The 18,038-nt window shown below is 40.5% G+C and overlaps 1 protein-coding gene across 11 annotated transcripts in view; it reads right to left on the reverse strand.

Moving 5' to 3' along the window:
- The window catches only part of ENOX1 (ecto-NOX disulfide-thiol exchanger 1), a 380,057-nt gene that overhangs the window by 136,572 nt on the left and 225,447 nt on the right, over positions 1–18,038 (reverse strand). For 7 of the 11 annotated variants that reach the window (XM_074912684.1, XM_074912676.1, XM_074912597.1 and 4 more), the window contains 2 exons: positions 6,408–6,543; positions 5,410–5,547 (listed from right to left, as the gene is read on the reverse strand). In XM_074912684.1, coding sequence (XP_074768785.1) covers positions 5,410–5,547; positions 6,408–6,417 — 148 coding nt within the window. In that variant the 5' untranslated portion in view covers positions 6,418–6,543. Of the gene's footprint in view, positions 1–5,409; positions 5,548–6,394; positions 6,544–18,038 lie in introns of all 11 variants that reach the window. The other 4 variants (XM_074912637.1, XM_074912657.1, XM_074912648.1 and 1 more) reach the window with 4 other exon arrangements.

An 18,038-nucleotide genomic window follows, 5' to 3' on the forward strand; every position in this document is an offset into this window, starting at 1 on the left:
TCTAGATCAAAATTTCGCCAATTTTTCTATTATCAAAAAGTAAGTCTAGGTTTACAGTTTCAGGATTGCAATGACTTATTGTTACAGGTTCTGCTTCTTGAAGTGAAGTTTTGCTGAGTTATGACTTGATTTGGAAATATAACCTCTGGTTTGGGGAACCCTATTCTATATATTAACGATCAAGAGGAGAGCCCATCAGAGGGAAAAGCACTCCAGCACTCATTTGCCTTGTACATCTCTCCCTGTGAAGTATCTGATACTCAACACTGTCAAAAGCACAATCCTGAGCGAGGTGACCTGATTGGAACTGACAGCTCCTATGTTCCACTGAAATCAGGTCAAAAGACAAGTGTGTGGGGAAAGCAAAGACAAATGGAAAAACAGAAAGGTTGATGTAAGTGTCTAATATTTCACAACCTCCAGTGTCTAAAAAATACATGCCTGAGGCCACAAAAATGGTGTATGCTTTTTATACACCTTTTGGTAAGAAAGATTTTAGTCTTCAAAGCTTCCTAGTCTCTGATTGCACTAGGATTTTGTAGAAGTGGTCAAAGTCTAACTTCAGCAAAAACAAGACCAGATGCCACTGAAAAATGTTAGTATCTTGAGGCTGAGGCATGTTGGCTGGACTCACATGGAAAAGTGTGCCTTAATAATTCTCCTGAAAATAAACAGAATGCATCAGTTTTCAGGCATACCCTTGACTTCTAGACAGATCTATAACTTTCATCTTGGATGTCTGCCCTTGTGCTTTGTTATTTTTCTCTGTAAGAGCACAAATATGCAACACAGGGCATGAGTTTAACTAAGTCTAAAAGAGTTACCACTCATGTACCACTCTGCATGTTCATTTGTACCAGGGAACCTTTTGACATACACCATTTTTGACTAACAAATGTTCAGGTCATCTAAGTCATTCTGGAGGAAAGCATCCCAAAATTGCTTCATGTTTTTCAGGGTGATGGTTCATTAGTGAAAGGAGAACCAAACTGAACCAGATAAGTAAATAATTTTCCTGGCAGGATGTCTTCCTTTAGAAAACAGGTGACCCGATGCCATTTGCTGAAACAAATTAAAACATAAGAACACTAAATTCAGCAATGCCAAAATTGCCTTTAAAAAGTACCAATGCAAAAGCAAAATAAAACATTTTCACTTGGCCTGAGGTCACTGAGTTTTTCTGTTAGTCCTAAAATGTAACAAAACAGCAGACTTGAATGTACTTGAAAGATGTACTTGAATGAGAGTTGATGAGTGCACAAAGAGGATTCAGATCTCAAAAAGGTAGAGTACAAACTATCCTTCCCTTTTGATCTGACCATTTCTTTCAAAGTCTCGAAACATAGAAAACATTAATTTTAAGATTTTCTCCAATCTTTCAGATTTTTTTTTTTCCTCTGGGCTGAGACCAACTGTGAGGAAATTCAGCCCAAAAGGCATTTTTTTTGGAAAAAATATAACCTGCTGAAATGGGAGGTTTGAAATGAAAATGCTTTTCAGTCATAACTATTCCACATCAATCTTTAACACTTTAACTAATGCATTATTAAACTACAGTTTATTGCATTAATTATGTATATATAATGTATAAATGCACATATTAGTGTATATGTAATGCAGTAGCCAAATATTACGGAAAAGGTAAGCCTTCTGAATAATAATAAGTGTAAGTGAAATATATGTAGAAACAGAAGAGATATACAACTATTAAGAAGAATCCATCCTTACAAATGAAAGGCTCTGACATTTGCCCAGATCAAAAATCCAATTCTACAGCACTGGGAGATAAAGAATTAAATAGAGTGCAGATATCATCTAAACTGGTATTAAAAAGGTTAGCAGTGCTTAAAATTGATTAGTTACCAAAACCAGAGAGCCTACATCCCAGTTTGCGAGAAGAGTACTGGCCAGATGTTGTAGAAGCTTTAGTTGTCATTTTAACAAGCTCTCAGGCTAGGTAAGAACTTCACAGATTGTGAAGTGGGGACCATAACAAGGCAAGCATCCCAGCATATTACATAGCAACAAAGTTAACAACAGTTGGGAAAAAACCCTAACATCAAAAACCTTTAAAAAGACTTAGTAGATCATATGGGCTACATACCTAAGGGAGCAAAAATGCTGAGCAATTTAGGAATTAGGAACCAGTTGGTTTGGGGAAGAAAAGACTGAGAATGGGTAAGTCCTTTAGAAACTGAAAGATCAGAGAACTAAGATATGTCAGAATAGAGATGACTACCATACACCAAATTTCAGACCATCGCAGGTTATGTAAAGATATCCAGGAAGCATCACGCTCTCTCCATGATTAATCTAAACTACTTACTGCTTTCCTAGCTGTCATCCAGGCAGGAAAAAAAAGAATAAAATACATTTTTAAAGAAAGACAAAAAGTTAACATGGGGATATGGGTGTGTCATTTTCATCTCTGAGCAATGTCACAGATGACAGTAGCAAAACCAGTACATGACTGATGACAAAGATGAGTTCATTACTAGGATTAATTGCAAAAAAATGAAAAAAGTCAGAAAGAGTTAAAGACTAGTTAGATATTTGGTTGAATATGGCAATGCAAACTCTCACTGAATGCAGATATAGTAAATACATTACAGCAAGTAAGTCTATAGTCTTTTCATGGTAAATGGTGATTTCGACATTATGGATTTGCCACGAAGAAGAAAATGTGTCAAGAACATATAAATGATAAGGAAATATAATGAAAAGTCAAAGCACCTATCTACCTTGAAAATACAAGAGAGTGTCAAACAAAGGAAAGAAAAAGGAAAGAAAAGAAATTACTCTTGCATCCATAGAGAAATCAGGCAGCACTCCAGTAATTAATATTTATTACTTATGGCACCTTTCATACATTGAAAATGCTAAACAAATACCAACTGACCTGTACAACACTCCTACAATACGTGATACACATAATTTTGGAAATTACAGAAGGCAGCTGACAAGGAATTAAAGTCCTGGAGATCCTCCCTTGTGGGGAAGAGCATTGCACGTGAGATGAGGCTGACATGTAGGGACTGTGTAGCACACCTGAGGAGGCAATTTACACTGAAACTGGAGAGACAGAGGAAGAGGGGAAGACAAAAATGTGGGCAAACCTCCATGGGTTATGCAACTGAGATGCTTACAAATGAAAGCAGCAGAAGCTGATTTTGACATGTGGCTATTTTCAGGGTTGGAGGTAATCGAATCAAAGCTCAGTGCATCACCTGCAGGCAAAGCGCCGCCAGAAAATGGAAAAAGTTGTTTCCCCACCAGCACATAGAATCATAAAATGTTCTGAGTTGGAAGGGACCCATGACAATTATTGATTCCAACTTCTGACTCCACATAGAACAATCCAAACCATATATCAAAGAGCATTGTCCAAATGCTTCTTGAACACCAAGAGGCTTTGAACCATGACCACTTCCCTGGGGAACTTGTTCCAGTGCTTGACCACCCTCACAGTGAAAAACTTTTTCCTAATAACCAATCTAAACATCCCCCAATGAAGCTTTAAGCCATTTTCTCGAGTCCTACAACTGGACACCAGAGAAAAGAGATCAGCACCACCCTCTGCGCTCCTGCTTATGAAGAGGTTGTAGACAGCAATGAAGTCTTCTCTGAGCCTCCTCTTCTCTAAGCAGAACAAACCTAGTATCCTGAGCTACATCTCTAAAGACTTTCCCTCTAGTCCTTTCAACATCTTTGTTGCCTCCTTTTGGAGCACTCTAATATTTTTATATCCTTCTTAAATTGTGGAGCCCCAAACTGCACACCAATCAATGTGAGGCTGCACCAGTGCTGAGTGGGACGATCACTTTTTTTGACTGGTTAGCTACATTATGCTTAATGCACCCCATGGTGTCCCTGTTGGCTGTCAGGGCACATTGTTGACTCATATTGAGCTTCCTATCAACCAAAAACCCCAGGTCCCTCTCTGCAGGGTTTCACTCCAGCCTCTTGTCCCCCGGTCCACACATACATGCAGGATTACACTGTCCCAGGTGCAAAATCTGGTATTTGTCCTGGTTAAACATCAAACGGATGGTGATTGCTCAGTGCTCTAATCTATTCAGATCTCTATATTAGGCCTCTCAACCCTCAAGGAAATCATCGTCTCCTCATAATTTAGCATCATCAGCAAACTTGCTGTAGACTCAACTTCTGTGTTCAGGTCATTGATAAAAACATCGAAGAGAACTGGCTCCTGAGGAGCAGATGACTTTGCTTGTTTCTTTTAATCGGGAGCATGGGGTTAAAGCCAGAGACCAAGAATGAATTCACAGCCTCCACCAGCTACACTCTCTGCTTGAGACTGATTCATTATAAATCAGCTTTCTTGCAGCTTAGGTTACCCGCCTGTAAAACAAGTAATTCAGAGCCAGACCATCAGCTGTGAACTGGCACAGCTCCACTCAGTTCCCAGTCTCAGAAGGGGACATATTTGGCCAAAATTAAGCGTCATGCATCTCTGGCGAGGCAGGCAGAATGATTTACATCATGACCTGGCCCACTGCATCCATGTCTACATGGACAGGTGCAGATGTGACAGGATGCTGCTCTGATCTAGATGTTACACAGATGTTCTTAAGCTGAAGTGGCAGTGCAACTTCCAGAGGGGATCTGTCATATGCCTGGCATGTGGCTTGTGTCTATAGGGCACCCACCCACATAAAAATAATTTTTCTTTACCTTACAGAAGCAATGAAGTTTTATTAATCCCAACTAACTGGGCCTTTACTGTAGACAATGAAGTCTCATATGTCCAGGCTTGTCTGTGAAACACTGATGGTTTCAAAATACTATTTTTATTGTTGTCAGAAAAAGAGACCCCCTGAAACACTCTCCCAAACTATGTTTGGGAACTGAAATGACAAAATCAAATAAGAACAATCTCTTGAAATTCAATTTATGGAGTCAGGCAGAAAGTAAATAAGCACACACCCAATAGAAAAGCTTCACTAATATCAACTGAGCATATGAATTGAACAGGCTTCATGATTTTATGCCCAATTAACATAACTTCAAAATCTTTCGCTGGTCAAAAGTTCCCAGCCTAGAGTATTCCTTGACAAAACCTCAAGACATCCTGCTTGAACAGAGAAACAGAAACAAATGTTTTTCTTACGTGACCTGCCTTCTGGTCTTGACCCAGCATAAGGATCAATGGTTTGGTTGTTTAATTTCCCCAAAGATTTTTGGCTTCTCCATAAGATTAAAACATAATATAATACGGATTATATACCTACTACAAGAAGAGACTAATACAGTATGCAATACTGATCATAGGTGATGTTTTCAGAAAATAAAAATAAAATATCCTCAGAAATTATTCCTTCTATTTTTAGAGGACCCAAAGAATTCATGGATGGCACAAGTGATCTCTTTAAAAAAGAAAAATCCTACCTGTCACAAGCTGCTGTCCAGCTAGTCCTACTGGAACCATCCCCAGGTTATTCATAGCTGTAGCCCAGGCTGTCGGATCAGTGACTGACATGTTAAGTTGTGTGGTATCTATAGCTATACTTCCCAAACCATCAGCTGCTGCAAGAAAAGAAACACCCTGTAAGCAGAAAAGTCAACATACCAGGATTTTTAACCAAAACCTTCAGTGAAAATGAGATATCACAACCACTGCTTATTTTGGGGTTGTTTTGTTTCATAATTATTATTCACCTCCTAGACCACTGATAATAGTGCTTGGAATTGTATAGCAAAACATAAAGACATTGGAACATTCAACAGACATAAAATGAAACAAGAATGATTCAGGCTGGTTATATTTTCACCATGAGGACAGTCAAGCACTGGAACAGGCTGTGCTGTTTGCCACCCTTGGCAGCTTTCAAGATGCAACTTGATAAAAGCCCTGAGCAACTGATCTTATGCTATGATTGGCCTTGCTTAGAGCAGGAGGTTGGACTGGAGACCTTCTGATGCCCCTCCCAACCTGAATGAACTGCCCTGAAATCCTCTGATATGATTTAATTATATATAATCTGTGGCAACTTGTCAGAAAGCTGTGAGAACCAAACACACCCCAAGGAAAGACCTGTTTTATGTAAGGTACAATTTGTTTTTGTGAAAGATTTAAGAATACATTAGCCCCTAATTAAAATGAGGTCAAACCAAATTGATTCACTATGGGAAATACCACGTTTTTTTTCTAGAAACAAAAGAGAATTATCATGAATTTGGTCAACACAGACTGAGCCTAGGCTTGGATTTTCCTGGGTTGGGAAAAGAAGAGTGGGTCACATAGCAAAGGGATGGTACCTTCCTGATACCGAACCCCCAAACACAAGGTGTGATCGCACATTTTTGTTTTGTCCTTCCCCAGTCACAGCTGAAATCACCTCTTTCCAGCTATTTTCTTATGACCTTTGCAGACCTGAAATATTTACCGGCAGCCATTGCTTTTCCCCAGTTCCTTTTGCTGCTGTAAGGACTTCTTCAGCTAGGAATAATTAACTACTGTATTAGCAGCATCTTGAGATGGGATATCACTGAACGAAGGGCCCACACACAGCTCATTAGGCTCTGAAAGAGAGAAGATGAAATCAGCTATCAAGAGCTGCAGTCAGAACACAGTTGCAAAGCAACAGACCACTCTGGGAATCCACTTGAAGCTCCTGCCCACTCCCTCTGGATCACCAGCCCCAGCCTCCTTGCACACATTTAGTGGCCGCTGTAGAGGCATTTCAGCAAATGCTCATCCTTGCCTGCTGAACAAACAGTGCCGCATATGAACTGTCAGACCGCTGAAAAGCCCTTCACAAATTAGGTCTTATCAGTAGCTACACAGCCTCCTCAGCATGAAGGCATCAGCTGAAAGAACATATTAAGGGTTGAATATGATTTTTTTTTAACTATTAACAATTAACTGATGTTGTAAGGTTCAAGGAAATAGTGTCCTGTTCTGAGATGAAAAGGGAAAAAAAAATACTCCCGCAATGTCTTACAGAATGGAGCCTGCAGAGACGTGGAAAAGTAAGAAAACCTTACAAAGCTGAAGATGATGCCTGCTCCTTAACTAACACCATATCTTTGGCTCATAAAGGTTAGTTAGCTCGAAGCAAAGGTGGAGTATCTGCTTCTAGCTAAACCACATTGCTTTCATCTGGTATCTGTGAGACCATGAATTTTACGTGAGGGTAACTTCTTGCTGCTGTTACTGTTGTTTGTGAAGCTCACCACGTCAGTGCATCAGCACATCACTGGTCGGAAAGGAGGCTGAATGATCAAACAGGTAGGAGGTGTGACTAAAGGCTGTAAGCTCCCAGCACTCACAGCAGAGTGGGAAAATGCTGGCGTGAGGGTGATCACAGATATATGCATGCCCATGTTAATCTTTGTGCATTAGTTACATGTGCCCGATGTGCATAAGATACAAGACAGAAAGTTTTATATTGTAGTTGCCTGACACTGTACAGATCACTTCATAGGAACATGACCACATTAATAGCTGTGAAAGTGAAGAGACAGGATCAGACAGTGCTGTACATTTTTTAGTATGTTGTGATTTTCAAATAACCAGTTAAAAAAGCATTTTCTTCAAACCTACAGTGGGTCTATTTAAAAGTCAATATTTATCAACTCTTAATATTTGAATTTGCAATTCCAATTCTTATTTGATCTCCACTATTCATTATACATAACATAAAATAATTTTATGGTAAAATTAGCTTTTAAAAAACATCTATAAACACCAAACAAACATTGAACGAAAGCCCTCTGCAGGGAATGTGACTAACATAAAGCAAGCCACCTGAGATTTATGTCAAGTTTTTAAAAACTGGGTGTCTCCTGTTCAGCTCCTTAAACTTGTACTTAGCTCTTTCCACTCAGGCTATAAACTTCTGACCACAAACATCTATTTCAAGGTTAGAGCTGGCTGAGTTATTCCTTGTCAATAAGTTATTTCTCACACAATACAGCCCCCCTCACTCTATCAATCACTCCCAAATCAATTCTGATTTACAAATATACGCTGAATAGCCCAGATTAGAGTGGTTCACTTCTTCCCATCACTGGCAGCCTTGTTGCCTTGATGCAGGAAGGTGCATCTGAAAACCAATAGCGATGAAATGCCTCTTCATACCTTGCCATGGGCTAGTTGCTTGTCTCCATAATGCATCACCCTGACTACTGGGGAGAAAGGAGGTGCTGCCCCACGGTTTTGGGGCAAAGGCATCTCAGACAGGTATGGATTATAGGCGTAAGGCATAGTAAAATGGGTGTCAGACTCTCTCTGCCATCCCGTCCCCCTGTTTATTGCCTTGGGAAGCGTAAGGTGGGTGAAATAAAAAGGTCTGCTGCCGAACTCTACACTCTCTTCCCCCCAAACCCACACTGCAGTTGGACTAGTTTGGCAGAAATGGGAACTAGAGCATAAAGAGTCAGACACTGGGGTAGACAAATGCACCTCAGCCTACCGGGAATTAAGAGGTGACATTTTTGGTGTTTGCCTTCTACCAGGTTGTCCACAAATTTCAAATTTTGGTATACTTTCATGAATTAGCCACAAGGATTTGTCAAAGTTCTTGCAGAGGAGGAAGAACATAACAGCAGGAATATAAAATAAAGCAGAATCAGTGGGTTAATTGGTGAAACTCCTGTTGTACTATGCCACCAGCTCTGCCCAATATGCCATGAAAATCTTTGATCAAAACATACTCTCATAGCTCATGCTGGCTCTGGGCAGCTTTGCTTTCTCTCTGGTCATCAAGTCTACTGTTTTATCAGCAGGACCTGGATGCAGTGCAGGCTGAACCAGGGGAAAAACCACAAAAGAGCATGTTAGGAGCCTACAGTGGAACTAGTCCTATCTAACCAAGAACTGCTGCAGGCTATTTTGTCAATGGAAGAGAGCTGAATAACAAGCATAAATGTACCTATGAACACTGAATAATTTGCAGCAAGCTGTAGGCAGAACTAATGCTACATCCTGAAGGACAGAGCTAGTAGAAACTAGCTCTTTTAAAAAGAAAAATAGTAATTGTGAACATCCCTTTTACTGACATCTCACTGGTTACATTAACACAGAGCAATATAATATGGCTAAAATGATCTCACAGGCATTTCACACCTGATTTAGACTCAAACATTAGCTTTTGTTTAAAAAGTTCTGAAAATTCGGGTGGGGAAGGTTTCATTAATGCTTAAAGTAAAATAAGCTTTGGGCAAATTCAGCATTTCTTTGTATAGCTCAGACACTGCATTATTACACCAGTCATGACACTAGAAACAAAACAAGCCAGGGAAACAAATAAACCCACTCACTATGTCTTATAAAAAGCAAAGTGCTGTGTTTGCGGAGAAATACATCTACTAGCAAAGATTCTTGTTTTCTTAAACCAGGCAAGAAAGTGTAAGCTTATGCCGGGATCCTGAGCAGACATCAACAACGTTTCACTGACATCGCACCTTTAGAAAGCATTCCTGATTTATAACTCATTAGTACTCCTCCGGGCATGAATGACCCAAAGATGTATGTAAAAGAAATCTGTGTTTATAAACATTTGTGCATGAAAGTGTTGAAGGTTAAACTTCTAGAACAATGTAGCAATATTACACTTAGGTCAAGAAAGATGTTCTTTGTATATGTTAAAGCCAAAGGCATCCCTAATCAGAAGAACATGTAGATAGATTCTTTGAGCAAGGACATCCCAGAACAATTAGACCTTGAAGAGGATGCATTGCCAGCTTGGCAAGCAAACTCAAGTACCATGTATCCTTAGCTGAACTACCCTCATTACAATACTAAAAATCACACCCATAGGTTAACAAGACCCTTGCCCAGGTGAAGACCCTTCCCCTGACCATGCGTAGTAGTAGAATTATTGTGTCAGCAGTATTATAATGGCATGTAAATTACTAATCAATCATTGTAGAGAGGATGGACTTGGAAAATTACTAACTCTGAAAGTTTTGTGTATAAATATAGCACGAAAAGTCCTGTTGTTGTGCTTGATTTGTCAGAAACCACCAAGCACATAGGCTGGCACAACCCTAAAATAAATAAGCGGTGTCTCTCCTGAGTGTGTGATTACTGACCTATTGCACACCAGGTGACAAATCCACCTTTTGGGCAACAGGAATAGCTTTACTCCAGGGGAGTAACTTCAGAAGCAAATAAAGCCATAATCCTGATTTACAGGAGAAAATGTGTAAAGAGTTCCCCAGAGGTTTGGGAGGGGTAGGGATGTTAATACAAACTTTCTTATTTCAGAGCTTCTGATTAACAAAATTTTAATGCCAAACACTTTGTAAAGCAGTTCCATGTTACGCTTTTTGTGGTCTCTCTTTTTGCAGACACAATGCAAGTACCAGTTTTTGGATGGTGGATTGTGGGAGACGTCTAGATTTTCCTCAGACAGGTTGTCAGGAAGATAAAGCACACTTAAGTCCATACCAATGAGCACTTCTCAGTCATAGCAGTCATAGCAGATTGTATTTAGTACGCATATTTTATACCAGGCAATTAAAAGCAGTTACCCAAATGAATACAGAAGTCGGTTATATATTGTGCATCAATTATCACAGGCAATGAATGCCATGAGACAAAGAAATTAACACAACATAAAGCTAATTCAATAACACAGCAGATTGCTAAGTTAAAATCCTACCCTTTAGATATCCATAATACCACAGACAATGAATTATGACATGGAGCAAAGCTGATTAAATGCATTACTGTAACAAGGCTCTGTGGAGTGCCCAGGCCAGCAGCCAGCCCTGAGATGCAAGAAGGAGGTTCTCTGCCTAAATCTGACACTGACCTGCTAGATGACCTTCAGCCATTTCACCTCATTGTCTAATTTTAGTGGCCACTAGATCCCTCACAGAAAAAAATGATGCTATCAACTCTTTGAAATTTGGGACTACAAGCTGCAAAGACATTAAAAGTTATTGGTGCTGGTTCTCAAGACAGTGCAGGTGGGAAGGAGCAATGTGTTACCTTGTGAACTGTTACATCTAGGTGAATTTTCCAGTTCTTAGAAGAACGACATGTGCAAAGTGTTTGTTATTGTTCACTGTGATTCATAGGACAGCGGTCATGAGGTTGGTCACACTCCACCTGACCTGCCAAAGTACAGGTCATTTACCAGGCTAGCTTTGGTTGTCTTCTAAAATATATCAAGTGTTTTGTAGAGGTTCTTTCCAGTGTTTTTATTTCTCCAGCTGCAGATAGGACTTCAGTAAAAAAGGAGAAAAAAGAAAGAAAAGATAGACAAGGATTTGCTGTCAGTCACTATCCATTTCTTCCTGGCCATTTTAGGATTAATAAGAAAGCTGGGAGTAGCACAATGAACATGATACTTTTGTGTTGTAGCCATCCTACCTGGAGCACATGAAAAAAAAAAAAAGATCTCCAATGTGATTCTGAAGATGGCTTTTATTAATAATACTGCATGTGTAGTGTTTCAAGAAGAGGCATTGTCTCATATTTTTGCATGGTTAGTGGTATGTTAACACCTAGAAAACATCACTTAAATTCTGAAATTAAAAAGGAATTGAAGGAAAACAAACATTTCTTGCAACAATTTGCAAAAACCCATTTATTAATTCATTTAATTCATTTATTAATTTAATAAATACATGAGGTACCAGAGCATTTTTGAGAAAGTGTCTTGTTTTCTGGAATGGGACCCTAACTTAGGCTTCTAATGTATGCTTCAGCCCTCCGCAGCCCTACTGAAGAGAGGCCAGTTGCTTTCCAGAGTCTCCAGAGACTCACCCAGTTTACCTGGTTTTGTCTGTCATATCTCTCTCTTACAGGAGGCCTTTGAAAACAAAGATTGATTCTGCAGGAACTGGCACTTTCCTTAAGAAAACAGCTTCATTAGGCACAAGCCAGTGAAGATAAGCAGGGTCCTACCCTTAGAGCCTAAATCAGAGCTCTGCTAGCTTATGTGTTCACTTACATAATTCTGATCTTTTGTCTTATGAATGAATTATAACAGTTTTGCTCATTCTAGATTATGCCATTAAAAACTATATTGTCATCTTATAAACTCATAAAACATATGCTGCAGCATTAACAGATTTCACTTTTCACTATGTACACTGAATATGTAGGTTTACGCATAGGTGGAAAGGATCCTTTCCATCAATTTTCACTGGAAAACGGTTAATGAGTAAATCATGGCTATACTGATAGGACTAAGACAATTTAGGGAAAAATCACAATATAGTTACAGTTTCCCTCTAAATTTAACAAAGCCAATTTGCACAAAACACATTTTCTGGAAGAACTGCTCATTTGAGATGCTGCATTACTTAAATTCTCTGCCCCAGCACTTCCTGAAGATAACACATGGTACACACAAAGGCCAGATTTCCCTCAGAAAGCAGAACACTGGAAGATTTCAACCATGAAAAAAAAAAAAAACCAACAGCAAAACAAAGGTCTTCAAGATAAACAGGTGTTCTCTTGCGATGCTCCTTGAAAGGTCACCTGGTAATATTTCATGCTAAATCCCAAACTTCACTGGCATCTCAGAGCAAAGTCTTAACAGGGTACAAATGTGCTTTTTCTTTTGTGTGTTTTTTAGCAGCTGCAGTCTGAATATGCTGAATTCTATAAATAACAGAATCCGGAGGCATATAGAGCAAAGCATCACAGAAGTCCAGATTAGTTATTGAAAAAGCATATGCAGTTCCAAAATCATCTGGAAGGGGAAAAAAAAGCAACTTTGAGGCTAGTAATGCAGCACAGCCTTAATAGAAACAGGTCTGATTATTCCCTGAACACAAAACACTGTTGTGAACTGATGATTGCATCTCCGTTTTTCACTCTGCCAAGATGGCTTGCAATTGTGAATCATTTACTTCCAATTTAAGAGGGCAGGGGCTTACTGACTAAATCAGGCCAATCCTTCCTTTAAATTTCTGCATTTTAAGACTTTATATTTAACAACACAAAAAATGATTCTGAAATCTTTTAATTACTTACAGCAGTATTTTAATAGTAGGCCTTGTATCACACTGTTTTCTACTAAAGTCCACTAACTGCTTTAGAAACATGACATCCCACACCACTGTATTTCAGGCAACAGAGAAAACACCCAAAGCAGGCCCTGAGCAAACACACTTCAGCAGCCTCACTGGAAGGCTGAATACTGAAATGAGAGGTGCTGGAATGCCTCCTTGATGCCATAAAGTACCTGGGCCAGTCATTATGAGGGGGCTATACATGCTATTTCTTATCCATCGGGGCTTGAGGGAACAGCAATATAAATCCACCACACTTACCAACTCTACTGTACGATATCCTTACCTCATATTTACTAGAGCTACTTCAAGCAGCTGCAATACAAAGGGTTGTTTGGTTGCTGATGTTTTGGGGGTTTTTTTCAGAAAAATGGACAAAGTAAAAGAAAAAAAAATAAGGAAAAAAAGACCAAAGCAAGCTGGGACACACTTCCAGAAAGAGCATTTTAGCTTCCTGGTTAACCTAAAGTGAAATCGCTCCCATGCCACCTCCTGAAAAAATGAACAGCTTGACAGGCAAGGCCTGTCTGTGGCAAAGCCCCAGGGATGGTATCATACAGTCCATCAGAGGCACGGGAGCCTCGTTATTGAATTTCCAAATGAACACAGACTGCTCTTTTTCAGCCCCAGAAGACAGTTGAGTTTCACATGGCAACATTATGTATGGAAAACCTATTTTAAGTAACTTTTTAGAAGTTTCTAAAACGCATTCATTATCATTTTTCTTCTCCTTCAAAGCCTGTATAATTGAACTCCTGGAGTTAAAGCAGCCTGTCTTTTCAGGCAGAGATTCATAGGGAAAAAAATCCTTGTCAGTCAAACTATTTTCATATTTTTAAAACACACTTTTATCATCGGGCCAAATTGTGAACAAGATGACGTCTAAGTGTCCTTGGTCAAGTGCCTGGGTGATCTGCAGAGCACTTTTTTTTCAGAGTACTGAAATGATCTAAAGTCATATTGAACAAAATTTTATGCAATAGTATCAAGCATTCTTTCAGTGATGGCTACTAAGTGAAGCTCTGGAAAAGAGATTTAGGCTTGTTTTGTTTGTTTTAATTCACAGTTTCTGGTGATAAATTCAGCTTAAGAGAAAAACTATCTCTTCTATCAACTTACTCCTGTCCTCAGTCCAAATGCTGCCAGCCCCTCTTAGTACATCACACTCGGGATCTTTTCCCAAGCTACCAGCTCTGAATTGGTAGTGTGCTCCCTGGTCTCATTTATCTTGTATTCCTTCCATTCCTCTTAGTATATCTCCCGTTCTTCTCCATTTACCTCACAATACTCTTTCTTGTTTTTCTTTGTATTTTTTTTTGTTTCCATCCATTGACTCCACACTTCTCCTTACAACAGAGGCACATTTCTTCCTTTAGCCTGTCATAGGCCATTCCCTGACCCAAACATCTCTTCACAGCCAAGACAGTATTGTCTGTTATATTGTGCTGTTTTAATAGGGGAGGGAAGGATTCATCTCACCTAACTTCAGCCAATGCAGACTTCTATGCTTGAGCTTTCCTACTACCCTTGTTGCAAATGGGAAGAACAAGATACTTCTGACAGCCTGTTTCAGATACCTACCTCTCTAGGCAATGAAACATAACTTGGATGTACACATCTCACTTCTCTGGCTAGAAGTCTACATTGTAGTTTTGGATACAAACACCTGCTTTGTCAGATACTCATGGGATGAGAAGAGCTGTGTTGAGCGAATTGTGCCTTGGGAGCCCAGCTACCGCTCAGCTACCTGCATGCCGTATGAATCCCAAGACAACATTCAGTGCCAAGGGACTCAGCTCTCACACCTGTCCTTTGCCCAACTGATAACTCCAGCACAACAAATCTCAGAACAGAAATCACGAGTCAGTTTGCAATAACTCATGAGAACGTCCCCAAATATAGATACATATGGATATTTAGAGAGAGACGGTTTGCTTTATGTTGTTTTTTTTTTTCCTGTCCATCCCCAGTGAATATGGCAACATATGACTATTAGTGTTTGACAACGGGAGCTGCCCACTCAAACACATTTCCTACAACTGTGATGCCCTACATCTGCCTGTTCTCTGGAAAGAGAATTCATCTTGGACCTTTTCTTCCTACTTGCAAATTAATCCCATCTTTTCAGCCCCATTTCTTTACCAGAAAACTCCCTTGCTCCTTGCAGCTCCAATTTTAAAGGTCAGTGTGGACCACACACACCTCTCAGCAACCACAGTCTCCTCTTTCTACCCATCAGCCTTGCCCAGGCTGCTACTGGCTTTATTTATCCTTCATACCATGCTTGGGGGCAGACGAAGACAGCTACAGGGAGTTTCCTGATGTCCTCTTTCTCCTCCCTGACTGTTTGCTGTGGGTAAATGAGGGGAACGAAGAAGACTTCCCACCTCCCACAGGATGGAGCAGAGCATCAAGGCTCTTTCTGCTCCCTCATACCCATTAGCTTTCAGCAGACGTTGAATCAGGTTAAGTAGAACCAGGAATTTTGCCTGTTTTCTGCTGGGGGTTGTTGTGGCCCAAGGGCAGCCCCCGGCATTTGGCCTTATGGAAACTCCTCCAGTTGGCCTCAGCCCATGGCTCCAGCCTGTCCAGGTCTCTCTGCAGAGCCTCCCTACCCTCGAGCACATCAACACTCCCACCCAACTTGGGGTCATCTGCAAACTCACTGAGGGTGCACTCGATCCCCTCGTCTAGATCATCAATAAAGATGTTAAACAGGAGTAGCCCCAAAACCGAGCCCTGGGGGACACCACTCGTGACCGGCCGCCAACTGGATTTAACTCTGTTCACCACAACTCTTTGGGCCCAGCCATCCAGCCAGTTTTTTACCCAGTGAAGTGTGTGCCCATCCAAGCCATGAGCAGCCAGGAGAATGTTGTGGGAAATGGTGTCAAAGGCCTTGCTAAAGTCAAGGTAAACAACATCCACAGCCTTTCCCTCATGCAATAAGCAGGTCACCCTGTCGCAGAAGGAGATCAGGTTTGTCAGGCAGGACCTGCCTTTCATAAACCCATGCTGACTGGGCCTGATCCCCTGGTTGTCCATTATATGACTTTTAATGGCACCCAAGATGACCCGCTCCATCACCTTCCCTGGCACCGAGGTCAGACTGACAGGTCTATAGTTTCCTGGATCCTCCTTTCTGCCTTTATTGTAAATGTCACATTTGCTGCCCTCTAGTCCAGTGGGACCTCCCCAATTAGCCATGATTTCAGGTAAATCTCTTCCACTGAGGGAGAAGCAATCCCATATTTAACACAAAGTCAGATAAGGAGAATAGCAGTTACTGTGCATCAGCTGTGATCAGGCAACAAGAATTATTTTGAGGCTTCTCCCTTGTAACTAGCTGTCAGAGGGTCATGGCAAAGGAGTCTTGATCAGCAGATCATGGTGAATATAATGATGCCGAAAGCCCTCCCTCCCGGTGGTCCTGCTGTACCTTTACCCAGCCAACATTTTCACTCCTCTTCCCTTGAAAGCTTTTTTGTATGTGCATTTGCTTTCTCCAATTTCAATTACAATTCTTCAGGGCAGGAAACCATGTGGATTTTCCCTCAGGCAGGACTAAAACCTACTAGAAACCCGGTAGTCCTTGTGCTGCAATTGGACTTATGTTTGCTTTAGCCAAGAGCTCCCTGGCAAGCCAGCAATGCTCTGAGATCCAGGGTCAAGGCCACCCTCCTGCCAGGCTTCTTCATGGCACCTCGTGCAGCCAAGCTTTCATCCCATTTGAGAGTTCTCAGATGTTACTGTGATGTAAAATTAGGAACACTGATGACGATAGCATCCCCCTCTCTACTCATGCAGGACTTTCACCCACCATTTTCCAAAGTGTTGTAGGTTTGCTTGTCTTGTCTTATTTGAATGATAAGCTCTTCAGGGCAGAGAATTTCCCTTTATCTATGTTGGTCAAGTACAATGTAAATTTACTGCACTATATAAATATTTTCTAATAACAAAGGCAATAGCAAGAATAATGTATTTACTTTACTGTAATACAGTATTTCCAGGCTTCAAGATACAATCAGAAACAACCTAAAGTCAACAAGACCGAAACAGATTTGCAGAACATTTAACTGTGAAGCGGAAGCCATGAAGTCACTGTGTGAAACTTTGGTAAATTAGTTACTTATATTCATAAATAGCAGTTGTTAGTGCAGTAAAAATCCTTGCAAATTGGCCCTCTGGAAAATATAAAGCAGAATGTAACCAGTGTAAACCAGCATAGCACTGATTCACATGTGTATTATAAGGGCCACAAACGGCCTTCTAGTTACTTTTTAAACGAATGCAATGTTAACAACTTCACTGCAACTTTACGAATAAAGCATTTGGCCTGTGGCTATGAATGTGGTAACTAACGGCTTTTGACTTGTTTGTTTATATTGTCATTCAGCAAACTTCTGTACCGTGCTCTTCTGGGACTAAATCTTGACTGCACCCCTTGAATGTGCAGAGAACATAGCCCATGTAGAGGCACTGGGGTGAAGCAGTTTGCCTCAGCTTCCCCTGATGTAGCTTGATAGCCACCACTTGGTACCCTCCCTACAACAGCACAGAGCTATTCTGGCACACAGGAGGGGGAAAAGGGTGCCAGGGTCAGTGTCCATGCCTCCTTGGCACCTTCTCTGCTCATGTTGCTAATGGTTGCTTTGCTCTTTTAAGCTCCAAGGTATCAAATTAATCAAAATAATTGTGATGATGCAAGGGATTAAACTGACAGGAGTATGAACTGCCCTTGTTTATCCAGGTGATACTACAGAAGGTGCAATGCAGATTCATGCAGAGAACAAAGCCCTGTCCTTTGAATTTACAGTCTGCACAGAAAACGTTTTGTGAGACCAGTGTATTTCTGTCTAAAATATATGGTTTAATTTAGGAGCACCCAGGTGACACTAGCAGCTTGTGATATATAAGCGGTCAGGTTAAATGACCTCTATGTACCTTCTTGCCTGAAGCTCACAGCAACAGCAAGTGGAGCAGTTTGAATGGATCCCATATATTATTCTTTTAATTGCCTGCTAATATTTCTTCCAGTA

Source organism: Athene noctua, chromosome 1, assembly GCF_965140245.1.
Source record: "Athene noctua chromosome 1, bAthNoc1.hap1.1, whole genome shotgun sequence".
In the NCBI taxonomy this organism is placed as follows: domain Eukaryota; kingdom Metazoa; phylum Chordata; class Aves; order Strigiformes; family Strigidae; genus Athene; species Athene noctua.